The sequence below is a fragment of the Hyla sarda genome, chromosome 2 (genome assembly GCF_029499605.1).
Source record: "Hyla sarda isolate aHylSar1 chromosome 2, aHylSar1.hap1, whole genome shotgun sequence".
NCBI lineage: Eukaryota > Metazoa > Chordata > Amphibia > Anura > Hylidae > Hyla > Hyla sarda.
In genome coordinates this window covers 343,554,505-343,573,217 of record NC_079190.1, presented here as the reverse complement: position 1 = coordinate 343,573,217, position 18,713 = coordinate 343,554,505, and the positions used below count along the sequence as shown (strand labels likewise).

The 18,713-nt window shown below is 43.9% G+C and overlaps 1 protein-coding gene across 1 annotated transcript in view; it reads left to right on the top strand.

Annotated features, from left to right (window-relative positions):
• The window catches only part of DIPK2B (divergent protein kinase domain 2B), a 258,319-nt gene extending 253,208 nt beyond the window's left edge, over positions 1 to 5,111 (top strand). Inside the window, 5 exon segments of the mRNA XM_056560162.1 lie at positions 1,247 to 1,345; positions 2,884 to 2,923; positions 3,022 to 3,090; positions 4,306 to 4,479; positions 4,482 to 5,111. Coding sequence (XP_056416137.1) covers positions 1,247 to 1,345; positions 2,884 to 2,923; positions 3,022 to 3,090; positions 4,306 to 4,479; positions 4,482 to 4,636 — 537 coding nt within the window. The 3' untranslated portion in view covers positions 4,637 to 5,111.
• Positions 5,112 to 18,713: the final 13,602 nt, after the last annotated feature.

The window sequence follows — 18,713 nt, the reverse complement described above, 5'->3', positions numbered from 1 at the left end:
GTCAGACTAAAGGGGTACTCCACCCCTGGACATCTTATCCCCTATCCGAAGGATGTCTGATTGCGCCGCTGGGGACTCCCGCAATCTCTTTGCTACATCCGGCGTATATGTTTTGAGTGCCGGGTGCAGCGCTGGAGGCTCGTGACGTCACTACCCCTCAATACAAGTCTAAGGAAGGGGGCATGGCGGCCATCACGCCCCTTTCCATGGACTTGCATTGAGGGGGCATGGCCGTGACGTCATAAGCGGGATGTGACTGTGATGTTTCAAGCCTCCGCCCCCGCATCGCCAGTCATCCAGCAGGGAGCGAAGTTCGCTTCGTGCATCGTATGTCTGGGGTGCCACAGCAGAAATCTCGGAGGTCCTGCTTCTTGGATAGGGATTAGATGTCTAGGGGCGGAGTACCCCTTTTAAGTAGATCATAGGACCTAGGCTGTTTCCACAACTTGGACCTGCCCTTTCCTATTACCAACCTGCCATGCTAAATATATTTTTGCTAAACAGTATCACTAGTTATTCTTGTATGGATAAAAAGACAACTGTGTAACCATTTCCTTTGTGAAATCATTGCTGACAGTATCACTATGTGTAATGATATATTGTAATAATATGGGGAACTTTAACATCCAGTAATGCACTAGGTCTTGTATTTTTGTGGAATACAAGTATTTCCTGAAACAGATAGGAGAGCTGACAGGTTCTCTATAAATCCAGCACAGTAGGGCCTATCAGCACAACACTATATATAAATAAATGCGCACATTCAGGGTGGGCTCACCAATAACCATTTAAATCCAAACAACATAGAAATCAGCAGCACTAAAAAAATATCAGATATACTTCAAGTTATTTATGTAGTTCTTCATAGTCAGAACCATGAAACACTATTGATTAATAATAATGTTACCAGTACACATAGGGAGGAAGGCAATGTGTCTCGGGTCTTCTCAAGCCCTGGACAGCTACTCAAAACACCTATATTGTGTTCTGCCACTGGTTATATTGCCAATTCTATGATGTGAGCAAATGGAGAAAGTGCAGTTTCAGCCTAAGGACAGTATGAATATTTCCCCATTATAGGAAAAGGACAAGTCCCCTACCAATTGCTGGAAGGAACAAGGAGAAGCGCACAACTGAGTGCTTGTTCTTCCCAGTGCTGCAATACATTTCAGCTGTAATACTGCACACACATATATATATATACTGTATATTGCATGTGTAAACCATGTGTTCACTTTTCTTTTAGATCTTTCCTAGAGCAGAGGGATGGCCTTTTTCAAAGTATTTGGGTTCGTGTGGGCGGTTGTTTGTGAGCACAAGTACTCATGCATTGACATCCATCAATGTTTTCGAGACATTAGACTCAGCCCGCCAGCTCTGATAGAGCAGAAATACAAAATGCAATATAAACGTTACATAATGGCCTGAAATAGTGCTGCTCCTTGTGAACACATAGGGCAGCTCATCCCAAAAAGTAATCTGAAACGAGAGGTCAGCTTTAATGTTAAGGAAGAGAGAGATGTTGAGTGGTAGGTAGAGTGTGACAACATCACAAAGTAGATAGCTTGAACTGTTTGGGTTATGATTTTATTTAAATTATATTCTGTCTGGATTAGACATTGAGTTTTTATGTTTAATAATTACATTCAAGGTGTTCTTGAAAACATGCCTGATTTTTACAGTGCCTCTGTTGTCTATTGGCTGCACAAGGTATTGCAGTTCAACTTCTCACACTTTTATATGTGTATGTGCTGCTGTCATTAGTGACCCATCAATTAAAGGGGTATTCCAGGAAAAACTTTTTTTTATATATCATCTGGCTCCAGAAAGTTAAACAGATTTGTATATTACTTCTATTAAAAAAAATCTTAATCCTTTCAGTACTTATGAGCTTCTGAAGTTAAGTTTGTTCTTTTCTGCCTAAGTTCTCTCTGATGACACCTGTCTCGGGAACCGCCCAGTTAAGAAGAGGTTTCTATGGGGATTTGCTTCTAAACTGGGCGTTTACCGAGACATGTGTCATCAGAGAGCACTTAGACAGAAAAGAACAACCTTAACTTCAGAAGCTCATAAGTACTGAAAGGATTAAGATTTTTTAATAGAAGTAATTTACAAATCTGTTTAACTTTCTGGAGCCAGTTGATATATAAAAAATTTTTTTTTTCCTGGATAACCCCTTTAATGAGAAGAAAATAATTCAAAAGTGCATATAATTCATATATAGTGGGAAGTGATAACAGTGAAAATACAGAGACATCACAATATAATAGCCCCATCACATGTATACATATGCAGATGTCCATAAACATATTATTGTCCATACACCTGACCCAAATCAATAATGATCTTAATTGGACACACAGGTGGGAATATATAGTATCATAGCGTTCTGAATTCAGGGTGCATGACATGAATTTCTCCACTGCATCAGCTCGTGTGTACAAGATGCTAATAAGAAACCCAGCACCATGACACATGAGGGTAGCAGGCCGACTGCTCTGGAGCCATGAGCATAGCCATACAGACAGAGGACCACAAGGGGGACTAAAAGATGATTAAAGGGGTATTTCCAAAGGAGAGGGGATAAAATGTCTGATTGCAGGGTTCCTGACTCTGGGAACCCCTGCGATCTCCTGCACGCCACCCCGGCATTCTGAGCGCTGGGTTCAGGCCGTGGACATGACGTCACGACATGGCTGCATATGCTTATCTATTCACCACTCCACTGCTGTCTGCTTGCTGGGAACTGTAGTGATCTGACAGGTGGGGGCTTTCCCTTAAACTGCCATGGCATTTCTCATGAGCATCTAGTGGAGGACACTATGGCCAATCTGGATACACAAGTGATTTATCATAAATTCAACTATTCTTGTGTGAACACAGGTGGCAATGTATAATTTTATAAAGAGCATTATTAACTTAGGTCAGATGCATGGACAATATATGTTTATGATCATTTGCATATACATGATAGCATTATATTGTGAGTTGTTCAATAGTAGATTTGGTCTGGCACTTCAGCTCATATAGGGGTTAACTGCACTTCAGGAGGGCTTCGCTACTCCACGGGAATACATGCACAAATAAAAGGTATGTTGGTGGTGCTCTATTGTGAAGATATAGGTATCACAAAAGCATATACTGGAAAATGAATAGAAACAATGTCTTTATTCATTCGGTTTTCATGTGCCAACATATACACTGAGGCGGTGAGCTGCAGAGATGTTTAGCAGGAGCGAGGAGTAAGCGCTGACTCCTCGCTCCTGCTAAACATCTCTGCAGCTCCCCACCTCAGTGTATATGTTGGCACACGAAAACCGAATGAATAAAGACTGAATTTGCGGGTACTGCTGAGTCGTCATTGTTTCTATTCATTTTCCAGTACATGTATTATATTGTGATGTCACTGTATTTGCACTATTATCCCTTAAAATGCATTATATACACTTTCAAATGATTTGCTGCCCATCATAACTTCTGTACTATGTATCCACGTAAATGGTTGGTATTGCTTAAAGGGGTTCTCCGGTGCTTAGACATCTTATCCCCTATCCAAAGGATAGGGGATAAGATGCCTGATCGCAGGAGTCCTGCTGCTGGGGTCCCCCATGATCTTTCACACGGCACCCTGTTTGTAATCAGTCCCCGGAGTGTGTTCGCTCCGGATCTGATTACCGGCGACCACAGGGCCGAAGGCGTGTGATGTCACGCTCCGCCCCTCAATGCAAGCCTACGGGAGGGGGCGTGATAGCAGTCACACCCCCTCCCATAGACTTGCATTGAGGAGCGGAGAGTGAGGTCACACTGGGGCGGAGGCGTGAGGTTACACGGCGCTGGCCCCGTGATCGACAGTAATCAGACCCGGAGTGAACACACTCCGGGGACTGATTACAAGCGGGGTGCAGTGCAAGATCACTTGGGTCCCCAGCGGCGGGACTCCCGCGATCAGGCATCCTATCCCCTATCCTTTGGATAGGGGATAAGATGTCTAAGCACCGGAGAACCCCTTTAAGAAAGGCTTCTATGCATTGGTGTAATAAAAGGAACACATTTATTGGATGTGCTGTCTTTGATCTCTATTTTCTTGGTTTAAATCTGATGTGGAATGCACAAAAACCAATATGTTGCCATACCAGCCAAGGGACAAAACCATTTCTGTAATATAAACAATAATTCTTCAACATTTATACAGCTCTCCTTTAATGGTGAATCTTAGTAAACCTCAAATGTCAGGAAATTAATATTACTCTATTTACTTTTGGTTCATAGTTATAAAATTAGGATCTCATCTCTTTTTAATTGCAGAAAAATCAATGTATGAAATTAAGCCTGAAGAAATTGATATTTTCAGCTGCCTATCATCTGACTGTCCACCAACGCTTTCATCTTGTGTCAATATTACGGAGAAACAGAACATAATATTAATATGTAAGGACCTTCTGCCTTACATAATGGCTGGAAAATTTCCAGATTTCACCCAGGGGAAATTGACAAACTTCTTAAAGATTGCTCAAAAAACATTACTAATGACCTGGAGGCACGGAAGTTTATTAATGGACTAATGGAGATCTTAAAACCTTGGAGAAAATGTGATGCCCGATTTGCATACAGATATCCAGATTGTAAATATGACTAATGGGATTATATGAATGAATGTATTAATTTCATGGAAAACACAAGGCAAAATATTTCACTATAAAATAAGCACTTTTAAGGTTTTCTACACCTCAGGACGTAATCTACCTTTCCCATTCCCGCTTTTCACTGGTTCTTGGGCCTGTCTTGGTATACATTAAATGCCCACTCATGCAGTGGCACATTATTTTTACAATTATTATTATAATTATGCACAGAGACAGACCACTGTGCACCAACATAATGCGCCAAAGACCAAAAGTCGCACTTAGTAAATTGCTAACTACGGCAAAAGTAAAAACTTAAGGGAGAGTTATCAAAACCTGTGCAAAGGAAAAGTTGCTGAGTTGCCCATAGCAACCAATCAGATCGCTTCTTTCATTTTGCAGAGGCCTTGTTAAAAATGAAAGAAGCAATCTGATTGGTTGCTATGAGCAACTTTTCCTCTGGACAGGTTTTGATATATCTCAGCCAAAGTGTTTTAAACTAGAGCACTTTTGGAATTGCTACCCAGAGAGTCGCAAAACATTTGTGCCAAAAAACCTGCGACATAAATAGAACACAATACCTCCAAATAACAGGATAAATTCCCCCATAGCTCCTGTATTTGTGCTTTAGATCCAACCTTAACAGGAAAGAAAACCTGTTTTCTCCATTTTATTGTGGCTTTTGATTTTCTCATTTCTACTGTAATAATTTGAACTATTTTATTGGGTCTATTATATAAAATCTTAATTAAACTCCATTATATATTACATATAGAATATATATATATATATATATATATATGTGTGTAAACTTTTGTTTCAAGTGTTTTTATACAGTTTCAGGTCCATTTTTATGTAATATTTTCAACTTATACAGAAAATGTACTGTGGTCGTGTTGTTTTTGAATGTATGCACTTTTTTTCCCGGTCAGTGTTATGAAGGAAGTATCAAACAGGAAAATGTGAATATCTGATTCCTGACAGTGTCATCTGTGGAAAATTATTCAAATCATATACGAGTGCAATATCCATCTAAATGTGTTGTGCATTAGAACATAAACTGGCTGAAGAACTAGTGGACTGGAAAAATAAACAATCTAAACTGATGTACCCATTGCAGAGCGCTTATTATGCTGACTACATATGACTTGTGACTGACATTTTTTCTATCCTAACATTTTTGTAGGGATCAGAGCTTTGTTTTATTTTTTATTCTTGCAAGTTTTATGAGGGGAAAAGCCAATTCTGATAATCAAAAAGAGTACCGTATTTTTCGCCGTATAAGACGCACTTTTTCTTCCCCAAAACTGGGGGGGAAAAGTCGGTGCATCTTATACGGCGAATACACCCCTATCGCGGCGGTCCCTGCGGCCATCAACGGCCGGGACCTGCAGCTAATACAGGACATCACCGATCGCGGTGATGCCCTGTATTAACCCTTCAGACGCGGCGATCAAAGCTGACCGCCGCGTCTGAAGGGAAAGTGACACTAACCCGGCTGTTCAGTCGGGCTGTTCGGGACCGCCGCGATTTCACCGCGGCGGTCCCGAACAGCCCGACTGAATAGCCGGGTTAGTGCTTACAGGACACCGGGAGGGACCTTACCTGCCTCCTCGGTGTCTTCTCCGTTCAGGGATCCCCTGTATGGCCGGCGCTCTCCTTCCTCGTCATCACGTCGTCGCGACCGTGCGTCGGCGTGCGTAACGACGTGATGGCGGCGACGGAGAGCGAGGATACCCGGCCGGCAGCAGAAAAGTTCCGGAGCGACGGGGACACGGCGACAGCGATGGAGCGACAACCAGGGCAGCGGTGACGGGTCCGGAGCGGCGGGGACACGTGAGTATTACCTCCTATGCAGTGGTCTTCAATCTGCGGACCTCCAGATGTTGCAAAACTACAACTCCCAGCATGCCCGGACAGCCAACGGTTGTCCGGGCATGCTGGGAGTTGTAGTTTTGCAAAATCTGGAGGTCCGCAGGTTGAAGACCACTATTGGGTTCAAAATCTTAATTTTTTTTAGATTTTGCACCTATAAATTGGGTGCGTCTGATACGCCGGTGCGTCCTATAGGGCGAAAAATACGGTAATTCATCATAAATCTGAAACAAAATCTGTCTCCAGGCGAGATACAGCCAAATGTGAAAGTGTGTGGTGGGTAGATTTGTATCATTTTGGTGAGACAACTAGGAGGCATATCTGAGTGTAAATATTGTATAACATGAGGTTTTCTTCTAACATTGGATTTTGTTGCATACTGTGATTTGGTTTTTGCTGCCTGCTGAATATTTACATCTGAAGGAGCAAAATTAAAGTTTACACAACAAAGTTGAAAATCTGGATGAGGTATATGGATGTATAAAGACAAAGGGGGCGATTTTTCAAAACCTGTGCAATGCAAAAGTTGCCCAGTTGTCCATAGCAACCAATCAGATCGCTTCTTTCATTTTACAGAGGTCTTGTTAAAACTGAAAGAAGCAATCTGATTGTTTGCTATGGGAAACTGCACCACTCTTCCTCTGCACAGTTTTTGATAAATCACCCCCAAAGTTTTTAAATAAGGAGGTAGGAATATTAGAAAGGTCTGCTAAAAATGTTGTTTTGCTAGCAACTGGCAAATTATGGCAGAGAAGAAATGGTTGAAAACTGAGAATGAGAAGCTTAGCCAAAGACTGTAGGCAGCAGAATGCCTGATATAGGAGACTGACTTTTGTTGTAACAATGAGGCATTGCTGGTGAAGAACTGTCTAACCGCAACAAGGATATTTTAGCCGGTATAGAAGTTCCCGCTGCCCTTTGGAATCTAATCTACCTAGCGACTATAGTGTATATAGATTTCCTGGAATGTCTCTAGGAATGTTTTCATCAGTATTCTTGTTTAGCTTTGATCTTCTATTGTGCTCCCACAGTTGTTACTGTATGGCTTTGTCTCAAGAAGGAAAATGTTTGTCGCAACCAATTCCTCATTCACTTTATTTCGGGGGGGACCACTGCTGGGCTGTTTACCAATAGTACACAGACTCTTCCTCCCGTACTACTAAGGCTAATCAAAGTACAGCACAACACTTCACATACTGCGCTCTACTAGGTCATGTCATATATTGCTTGTAAAAGAGCACTGAACAAGCTTGCTTTGTGCTAAGCTGTTTATTTACATACTGTAGTGTATACTACTACAGATGACATGTGGGGGGGGGGGGGGGTTCTACTGCTGCATGTGAGCAGGCATGAAAGAAACATCATGGCAGCAAAGAGTAACCCGAAGTACTGTCAAAGTGTGCTGAGGGATGACATACAGTAAACTACTATACATGGCTATGGGGGAAGCCATTACTGGTGCACTGATTTTGCAAGGTTCTGTAAGCAGAAATAAATAAACGGCAGCATCAAAGAAAAGAAAGGGTTACACTGAACACTGCTACTGCTGAGATAAGAGGGCAGCCTTGATTTACCTTGTATGGACAGTGTAGATATTTTGGACACTCACAGATGCAGCGTTTCTCTCTCAATCACAGAGCACATGGCTAAGCCCTTTCCTCACTTCCTGTAATCTATCTTGCTAAGGCTGTTACTAGAGAAAGATTTGCCCCAACAACAGAAACTGGACATAAGGGAAACACCTAGTGGACAAAATTTTAGAGATGTGTTTCTGAGGTAAGGAGTCATTTTTGGTAAATTAAGTGACATGAAGTTGTTTAAAACAATAGCCTCCCCACCCCATTTCCCGGTATTCAGTCTGCGCGGCACATTACGCTGCGCCACGCTACTACCCAAAAGCCAACGCTGTATAAAGCAGCAGTGGCAAATAACGGTGGCCTGGTCAGAGCAGATGATGCAGGCAGTGCTACTTGCGCAGCCTGCATCACAAAAGCAGCGTTGGACGGGCAGGAATACCGCATTCGGCTGCAGCTATTCATTTGTATAGGTGTTTAAAGACACCTATACAAATTAATGAGGGGAGATCTGGCGGGCAGTCCGTTCGGATCTGCACCATGGTCTGACAGTTGTTACCCATGCTTTATAGTGTCCCTGCGCTGATACAGACCTGAGGTCTGGGTCTTTACTAAAGGGGTTAGGGGTTATCCAGTGGTTTGCAAAAGATTAAAGGGGTTATCCAGCAATAGAAAAACAAAGCTTATTTCTTTTTATAATTATTTTCCAGTCCCAGCAAGATATCAAAGGATAAATGCAGCAAAAAACATTTAACTTCCCCTGTGCCCTGGCTGCAAAAAATTAAAAAATAAACTTTAACCTTCCTACATTCCCCCTTGCTCCGGTCTCTGCATCCCGTTCCTTTGGCGCTGCTCGGCCCCCCGCTTCTTAGGCCTGGAATGTCACACTGCAGTCAGCATATCGCCAGCCGCAGAGATGTCCCGCCTTGGCCGGTGATAGGCTGAGCACACTGTCAAGTAAGGAGCCCGGCAGCAGGGAAAAAGCTCCTCACGAGCTGACCATGCATCATAACGGGGTGGTCTCGGCGGCTATCAACGGCTGGGACCTGTATCTAATGCCAGAACTCACCGATTGCGGTGATGCCTGGCATTAACCCCTTAGATGCGGCGATCAAAGTTGATCGCCGCGTGTAAAACGGGAGGGAGGGGGGAAGCATTTCCGGCAGCTCAGTCAGGCTGATCGAGATCACCTCGATGTATTGATCAGCTCTGACAAAAAAACGGTGTAATTTTTTTTTTTTTTTTAAATAAATCTGAATTAACCCCTTCCCTAAAAGTTTTCCCATTTAAAATTGCTCACCGGTAATTCTATTTCCTCGTAGTCAAGACAGCACCACCAGAGAGAGAGAGTCCTCCTCCAGGAACAGGAAACCCAGAGTACAAAAAGGATGTACATCCCTCTCTTCCTCAGTGGATTACCGAGACTTAAGCATCCTATATAAGGTTAGAACAACACTATACACAACATAAGTATAACATTGTCATCATCATACATTTTTTTTTTTAACACCTCAAGAATAAGGGTGGGAATAGTACGTGGTGCTGTCGTGACTACGAGGAAATAGAATTACCGGTGAGTAATTACCGGCTTTCCACCTCGTCACGACAGCACCACCAGAGAGAATACCAGAGTAGAAACTAGGGAGGGACTAAGGAGGATAGATCGTCAATGCTGAGCCTATAGTGCCGAAAGAAAGTATGTGGGGACGACCAAGTAGCCGCCCTACAGATCTGAGCAATAAAAGCACCTCTTTTCTCTGCCCAAGATGAGGCGACTGCTCTAGTAGAGTGGGCTCTCAGGTTGGCTGGTGGAGACAGACCTGCAGAGTAATTAGCTGCAACAATGGCCTGCCTAACCCACCTTGCATTGGTGTCTGCTCTTTCCCATATTGGGACCTGAAAACTGGACAAACAGTTTATCTGATTTCCTAAAATCTTTAGTCCTTTCCAAATACTGTATTACACATCAACGGACATCCAAGATATGAAACAAATGTTCATCTTCTGAGGATGGAAGGACAACTTCTTGAGATAAACGCTACTTTTTTTTTCCTCTAGGCACTTGAACATGATGTTCTGAATGGACCTCCTCTCCTTAACTTCATCAAGCCCCATGGTGGATCTCACAGCCTTAATTACCGTATTTATCGGGGTATACCACGCACCGGCCTATAACACGCACCCTCATTTTACCAAGGATATTTGGGTAAAAAAAGTTTTTTACCCAAATATCCATGGTAAAATGAGGGTGCGTGTGTGCGCGTGTATACCCCGATACACCCCCAGGAAAGGCAGGGGGAGAGAGGCCGTCGCTGCCCGCTTCTCTCCCCCTGCCTTTCCTGGGTTCTAGAGCCCTGCTACCGGCCCTTCTCTCCCCCTGGCTATCGGCGCCGCTGCCCGTTGCATAGCAACGACGCAGGGGATGCACGCCGGAGGCCTGCAGCAGCGCGGACCTGACCCCGGCAACAGGTAATTATGCCACCGGGGATGGGGGGAGGCAACGGGGCAGCGGCGCCGGCAATGGGTGCCGCTACCCCTTCTCTTCCCGTGGCTGTCGGCGCCGCTTCTCTCCCCCTGGCTATCGGCGCCGGCACCGATAGTCAGGGGGACAGAACGGGCAGTGGCGCCGATAGCCAGGGGGAGAGAAGGGCCGGCAGCAGGGCTCTAGAACCCAAGAAAGGCAGAGGGAGAGAAGCGGGCAGCGACGGCCTCTCTCTCCCCCTGCCTTTCCTGGGGGTGTATCGGCGTATAACACGCACATAGACTTTAGGCAAAAAAAATTTGCCTAAAAAGTGCGTGTTATACGCCGATAAATAATTGCTTGGTAATTGCTCGGAATCCTCTGACAGAAAGAGAGGCTTTCCCGACAAGTCATCCTCCGATGAATGTGAGTCATCCCCTGTAGGGAATATATAACTATGACAACCTCATAAAAATTAAAATAACCAACATCTGATAAAAGATATACCTGAATCAGAATGGATAGAAATTAAAACTTCTTCCTCCTCAACATCAAAAGGGATCATATTAGGCTGCGGAGGGGTAACTATTGGTGGAAACCCTTTAAGGGCGGACTCTATCTGGCTCTTAACCATGTCCTGCATCTGCATAATCAATTACGGGGATTATAAAAATTTACACAGAAACCTGAGTAACAGAAAAAAATAAAAATAAATATATATATAGAGATATATATATAGAGAGATTATATATATATATATAGATATATATATAGATATATATATATAGATATATATAGAGATATATATATATAGATATATATAGAGATATATATATATAGATATATATATATAGAGATATATATATATATATATATATAGAGATATATATGTAGAGATATATATATATATATATATATATATATATAGATATATATAGAGAGAGATTATATATATATATATATATAGAGAGAGAGAGATTATATATATATATATATATAGATATATAGAGATATATAGAGATATATAGAGATATATATATATATAGAGATATATATATATATATATAGAGATAGAGATATATATATATAGATAGAGATATATATATATATATAGAGAGAGATATATATATATAGAGAGATATATATAGAGATATATATAGAGATATATATAGAGATATATATAGAGAGAGAGAGAGAGAGAGAGAGAGAGAGAGATATTTTATATATATATATATAACACAAAACATCTGCACCCACCTGAAGCAATGATCCTACCAATACACTCTGGCCAGTTTGGCTTAGAGTAATCAGATGCTGACATAACTTTACACATAAGGCATAACTGTTTGTCCAGTTTTCAGGTCCCAATAGGGGAAAGAGCAGACACCAAAGCAAGGTGGGTTAGGCATAATGCTTAGCCTTCTTAACAACCTTTCTAGGAGTATCCTCGAAATAAAAGGACAATAAGAAAGCTATACAAAAAAAGAGCCATTACACTCACCCCTCCGCAGGAGACAGTACCGTGGACGTAGATTTGGAATCCTCATGGTCCCGCTTAGAAGGAACATCCCCAGTGGAACTCCTTTTCCTCAAACTTCTCCCTCCTGGAGGCACACAGCTGCAGCTTCAGTGCAGTGGAGGCAGAGCAGAAGAAAGGATCTCCCCTTTTTAAATCTGGAAGTCCTGGACCTCGGCGTCTGACGTCACATCCTGCCGTCACGTGCGCCCCTCTCCTCCCCAGCCGTTACGATCAAGTGACACTAAGCGCCGCCTCCAGAAGGCCGCAGCCACGGAGCTTTCCTGCTGCAACACTTATGAGGACACTCTGCTCACACACAGACATTTATCCAGCAGAAGCACTTCTGAGAAAGAGAAATTGATTCATCTATTCTCTAAAAACACTGCTGTGTCCCAGGCTTATTCCAGGTGCCACTGCGCTTCTCACACAAGCCACAGACAGCCAACATCTTCAGCTAAACAGAAAGACTTGTACCTGGCTCTAGCGTGTTGCACAGGGGAAAGTAACGTCACTAGGCATGTCGAGAATATTCCACGCCGATCCTTTTGAAGTTGGCACGTGACTAGGAAATAAGAGTTGTGATTACTAAAGACTGGTACTTTTTATTTAAATTCAGTTTCTCTTTTTTTTTTTTTATACAGTAATGGCCGTACATGTTGGAACCCCTGAATTTTTTCAAGAAAATTAAGTATTTATCACAGAAAAGGATTGCAGTAACATGTTTTGCTATACAAGTTTATTCCCTTTGTGTGTATTGGAACTAAAGCAAAAAAAAAGGGGGGGAAAAAAAAAAAGGAAATTGGACATAGTGTCACACCAAACTCCAAAAATGGTCTGGACAATTATTGGCAATTATTGGATGACCCAAGACCTCGGACGCAAACCCAGCTTTCTGACACTGGACTGTACCAGTGCAACCCAAAATCTGTAGCTAATCCTTAGATTTCATGATGTCTTGCACACATTCAAAACAGCAGCAAAACAACCACAAAACATCATTGAACCTCCACCATATTTCACCGTAGGTAGTGTTCTTTTCTTTGTAGGACTCATTACGTTTTTGGTAAACAGTAGAATGATGTGCTTTACCAAAAAGATCTATCTTTGTCTCATCTGTCCATAAGACATTTTCCCAGAAGGGTTTTGGCTTACTCAAGTTCATTTTGGCAAAATGTAGTCTTGCTTTTTTATGTCTGTGTCAGCAGTGAGGTCCTCCTGGGTCTCCTGCCATAGCATTTAATTTCATTTAAATGTTGACAGATAGTTCGCGCTGACACTGATGCTCCCTGAGCCTGCAGGACAGCTTGAATATCTTTGGAACTTGTTTGGGGCTGCTTATCCACCATCCGGACTATCCTGCATTGACACCTTTCATCAATTTTTCTCTTCCGTCCACGGAGATTAGCTACAGTGCCATGTGTTGCAAACTTCTTGATAATGTTGCACACTATGGACAAAGGCAAATCTAGATCTCTGGAGATGGACTTGTAACCTTAAGATTGTTGATATTTTTCCACAATTTTGGTTCTCAAGTCCTCAGACAGTTTTCTTCTCTTTCTGTTGTCCATGCTTAGTGTGGCACACACAGACACACAATGCAAAGACTAAGCAAACTTCTCTCCTTTTTATCTGCTTTCAGGTGTGATTTTATTTTTATTTTGCCCACACCTGTTACTTGCCCCAGGTGAGTTTAAAAGGGCATCACATGCCTGAAACAATCATTTTTCCACAATTTTGAAAGGGTGCCAATAATTTTGTTCAGTCCATTTTTGCAGTTTGGAGTGACATTATGTCCAATTTGCTTTTTTCCTCAATTTTTTTTTTTAGTTTAGTTCCTATACAAACAGAGAATAAACATGTGTATAGCAAAACGTGTTACAGTTTTATTTTGCACAGAAAGGATTGCAGTAATTCCCATCCAGGTGATATTAACAATTCTGTTAATATTAACCAACAGACTTGACAATGTGCAGGTTAAGGGACATCAAGGAAACAATGATCCTAGTCACCAAGTGGGAATTTTTAATTTTTTTTATTTCCCTGTAAGTACATACCTTAGAGCAGGGGTCGGCAACCCGCAGCTCTTTTAAGCCTTTGCTGCGGCTCCGCGAGTCTGTCCCGGTCCCCCTTACCTTTACTCACCTGCCCTGGTGCCATCGGAGCGGAGTCTCTTCTTCCGGGGCCGCGCGGATCCTCACTGTCATGTGACAATGTAAGGTCACATGACAGTGACGTTGTCGGCCTGCGCGCTCAGTCGAGGAAAGCCGCCGGGAGAGGAAGACGCCTCGCGAGGAGCTGGCGAGTACCATTACTCACTTGCTTAACCCCTCACCCCGCGGCAGCGCTAATGCTGCCGCGGGGTGAGGGGTTAACGCTACCGCTGACATGGGGTGAGGGGTAACTTAACCCCTCACCCCATGGCAGCGTTATCGCTGCCGCGGGGTGCGAAGCCTACCGCTGCCATGTGGTGAGTGGTAACTTAACCCCTCACTAGGCTCACACCATGGCAGCGGCAACGGTTGGTTGACCCCTCACCAGGGGCAGCATTAACACCCCCCCTCTCCCCAGCCCATCCCAGGCCTGGGCCTAACTAAAAAAGCCCACCCCAGGCCTGGGCCTAACAGTTAGGCCCAGGCCTGGGGTGGGCTTTTTTTTTTAGTTAGGCCCAGGCCTGGGGTGGGCTTTTTTTTTTATTTTTTAGTTAGGGCCTAACTAAAAAAAAAGTCCACCCCAGGCCTGGGCCTAACTAAAAAAAAAAAAAAGCCCACCCCAGGCCTGGGCCTAACTAAAAAGCCCACCCCAGGCCTGGGCCTAACTAAAAAAGCCCACACCAGGCCTGGGCCTAACTAAAAAAGCCCACCCCAGGCCTGGGCCTAAACATTGTTAAGTGAAAGTCCTTTTTTCTTCAGATTGACAGCTGACTGCACGATCCTGTATATATACCATTAAGGTAAGAAACAATATATGCAGTGTTATATTTGTTTTAAATGTTGCAATGGTTTTGCAGCTGTTTTTTTTTTTTCCTTCGGAAACGGGTCCAAGTGGCTTTTTGTCTTAAAGGTTGCAGACCCCTGCCTTAGAGGAATAAAAGTGTTAGGAACTGGAGAAAGTGGTGGACTAAAAATGTAAAGTGTGTGTGTGTGTGTGTGTGTGTGTGTGTGTGTGTGTGTGTGTGTGTGTGTGTGTGTGTGGGGGGGATGAAGTAATTTAAGCTATTAAAACAGGAAGGCAGTGAGGGCATATAAAAGCTGTAGGCAATAAAATATAAAAAAAAACTGAAACAGCAAAAGTGGAAAAAGACTCACTGCTAGAATCAAAATAATCCAAAAAAAATAGTAAAAAGGTTAAAAAGACTGAGTGACGGCACCTATCAGCAGCTGTCACTCCCAGTGAATGACCAACATCACCAATTACTGTGATGTCTGTCATCCTCTTTAATGCAGAATTTTTTAAGTGGTTTCTGACATCAGCAGCATCTTTTACCTTCTGATTGCACCCCCCCATACACACAAATATTTATTTTCTGTTTTGCTGTACACTTTAAAATGTATAGTGTAGAGGGATTGTATAGTAAAGAATCACTCTTTGAAGATGATGCTAAGCTTTGTAAAGTGGTCAACACAATAGAGCACATTGCATTGCTACAAATGGATAGATTGGAGGCTTGACCTGGGAAGTGGCAGATAACTTTCAACACGGATAAATGTAAGGGTATACACATGGGGACAAAAAAAAAATCAAGGCTGGGAATATGAACTAAGTGGGGAAACACTGGGGATGACTGATGTGGAAAAGGACTTACAAGTTGACAGTCAAATTAACTGTAGAAACCTGCATTAAGCAGCTGCCGCCAAGTCAAATAAAATTATGAGGTGCATCAAAACGGGCAGAGATAAACCTAAAAAGATTTTTGTGTACTCACCATAAAATCTCTCTCTCATAGTCTTCATTGGGGGACACCTTACTGATGGGTATATGCTGCTGACACTAGGAAAAAATAGTCTCCTCCCTGGCAGGATATACCCGCCCACTTGCAGTGAGGTAATCAGTCTTGTCACAAAGCAGTAGGAGAAGCCAAAAAGGAAATCTCCCGAAGGACCCTAGAAAGGAATCCCAGATAACACCACAAGAACCGGAAAAAATGGTCCGGAAAAAGGATGACGAAATGGGTGCGGTGTCCCCCAATGAAGAAAATCTTTTCTCAGTCGTTGTTCATTGGGGGACACCTTACTGTTGGGACGTACCAAAGCAGTCCCCTAGGGTAGGAAAAAAACAACCACCAGAGAAAAGGAATCAGTCCTGAGACTGGACTCACATGTCCACAAGGCTTGCAAACGAGTACCCCAGGCTGGAGACACACTAGGCCCAGAAATTGGACTCCTGGAAAAACACCTGTCCAAGGAGATGGACTAGGACAAGAAAGGAAAAGGCTGTCCCTGTAGAGACCCAAGACACCGGGGTCACAGAGAGACAAGAAACCACAGGAAAAAAAAGATTGGAACCTGCTCCGGAGGTCCGGTGCATGAGAACAAAGACCTGAACAGCCGCAGACCCAAAGACCCCTGTATATGAAGCAGTAGAGAAATTAAGCAGCACTCACGGATACTTGCAGGAAGGCTTTAATGCGAAGAGCACATACAGAAGGGTATCAAGCAGCTGGAGCGTTCACAGGTAAGAGCGACACAGTGTTTCACCAGGGCTTCATCCGGCTCAATGCTATGACGTGGCAGCGGCGCTGCTGAAATACGCGAGCAACAGCGCGTCATCGGAGGCCACTGCCATGCCAACAGCTAATACAAAAAGCGAGCACATGCGTACCGTGCGCTCACACTGAAATCAGCAGTGCGCAGGTGACAGAAGCCTAACAAAGAAGTAGGAGTCACAAAAAACCCAGACCGGGTACCACGCTAGCATACAGTTTGTAACAATCAAAGAAGATAGAAAAATAAGTGAAACAAATTAGTAATACAAATAAGGAAAACACTTAATAAATACTGTAAAAAAGGACCTGCGTATGGTGATAGTAAAATACATAAAAATATATAACAAAACGCCCAAAAACCCCTGTCCCAGGGGCCTGCCAAGAGCATCCAGAAGGCGAAAATAGCGGTACCGGTGTAAAGCGGAGAACCTGAATGCCCTCCAACTCGGGCGGTCCTGGGCTCCGAAGGAAGAAGGGAGCGGCAAACACCCTGAAAAAGGGGGGCAACTCGGACATCGGAGAAACCGACAAGTAAACTGGAGACATAGAGTCCCCTGGAAAACGAACCCCTGAATAGTAAGGAAAACAGATGTGCTCGAAAAATTCTCCGGCCGACAAACCTCCATGAAGAAGTGAAGGAGTGCAGAACAGAAAGACCACCCCGATTAAAGGGATCGTGGAGGAGTCTTGGCTGGATCACCACACATGCCCAAGACCTGAACCATCACCCAAGCCCAAGGAACCAGAAGAGCCGCCGAAAAAGAAGGCACGCCACAGCATCCTAGGAAAGAGTCCAAGCCAAGGAGATGAACCAGTTCTAGACCAGAGCACACTAATGAAATATCCCGCCAGAATGGGAACGGAGGGAGAAACAAATGAGAACCCAGCTGGGATTCTCAGGTTCTGGACACAGGAAGGATGACTCCAGAAGACTTCTGTGTCAGTGCAGCACAACTGACACAGACAAAAGGGAAGGAAAAACACACCCCTTCCAGGGAGATTGTACCAACTTCAATAGAGAAGAGGCCAAACTGCGTTAGCAGCAGTAGCCAACCAAAAAGCAGAGAGAGCACCAGGCTGAGATAGTGGACAGTAAGCCCACAAAGCCTAGACAGGAAAAGGCTCTGTTGAATGCTTTCAGCAAAAAAACAAGGGCCCTGCCAGAGATTCCACCTATACAGCAGGAAACGACAAGACGGCAACATCATGGCGGCAGAAAAAATTCAACAAAATGGACCCTCCAGAGGAGGGAAAACAAGGGTGGTCGAGAGGAGAAACTCAAGTACAGACCCCTGCCAAGCACACTGATCCTTGTACGCCCTGTGGAGGGGGAATTGGAAAAGCACGCCAGGTGCAGGAGGAGCAGGGTAATGCAGCCCCACAGCACGGGAATGGCACTGAGAGGACGGAGCCCCCCTGGTCCCGACGGCAACCCATCGCTGTCTGGAGGAGCCACCTTGTGTCCCAGGAGGGATAGGAATCCTGTACACAGGAGCTAGACTAAAACCACAAGACATGTTAAGAGCCATTCCAGACAGTGACGGTTAGGTGCCTGAGCCACCCTGGACCGAAACCCCGGTAAACACACCTGGAGGGATAGGGAGGAGCTGAACTGTCCTCCCAGCAGGCCCCATGTCAGAACAGAAGTGCTCAATCGCTGCAGAACTGCGGAAACAAAATCCCTGGAAGCCCCGAGACACACCCCACCGAACAAAAGAAAGGTGGGCTCCACACCTCCAGGGTGTTCCTAGGATATGTAAGAACACAGACATGGGTACCCTACAATAGTAGTGGGATACTAAGTCTGCGGACACGAAAGAAACCACAGCCATCTAAGAGACCAGCAGGAAGTGAGGTATGCCGCCAGCAGACCAACAGTGTAACCTAAGAAAGGAGAACAAAGTGATGCTTCTGTTGCTGAGAAGACCCTGGAACCTGCAGAAAAAAGCCCACCCCCCAT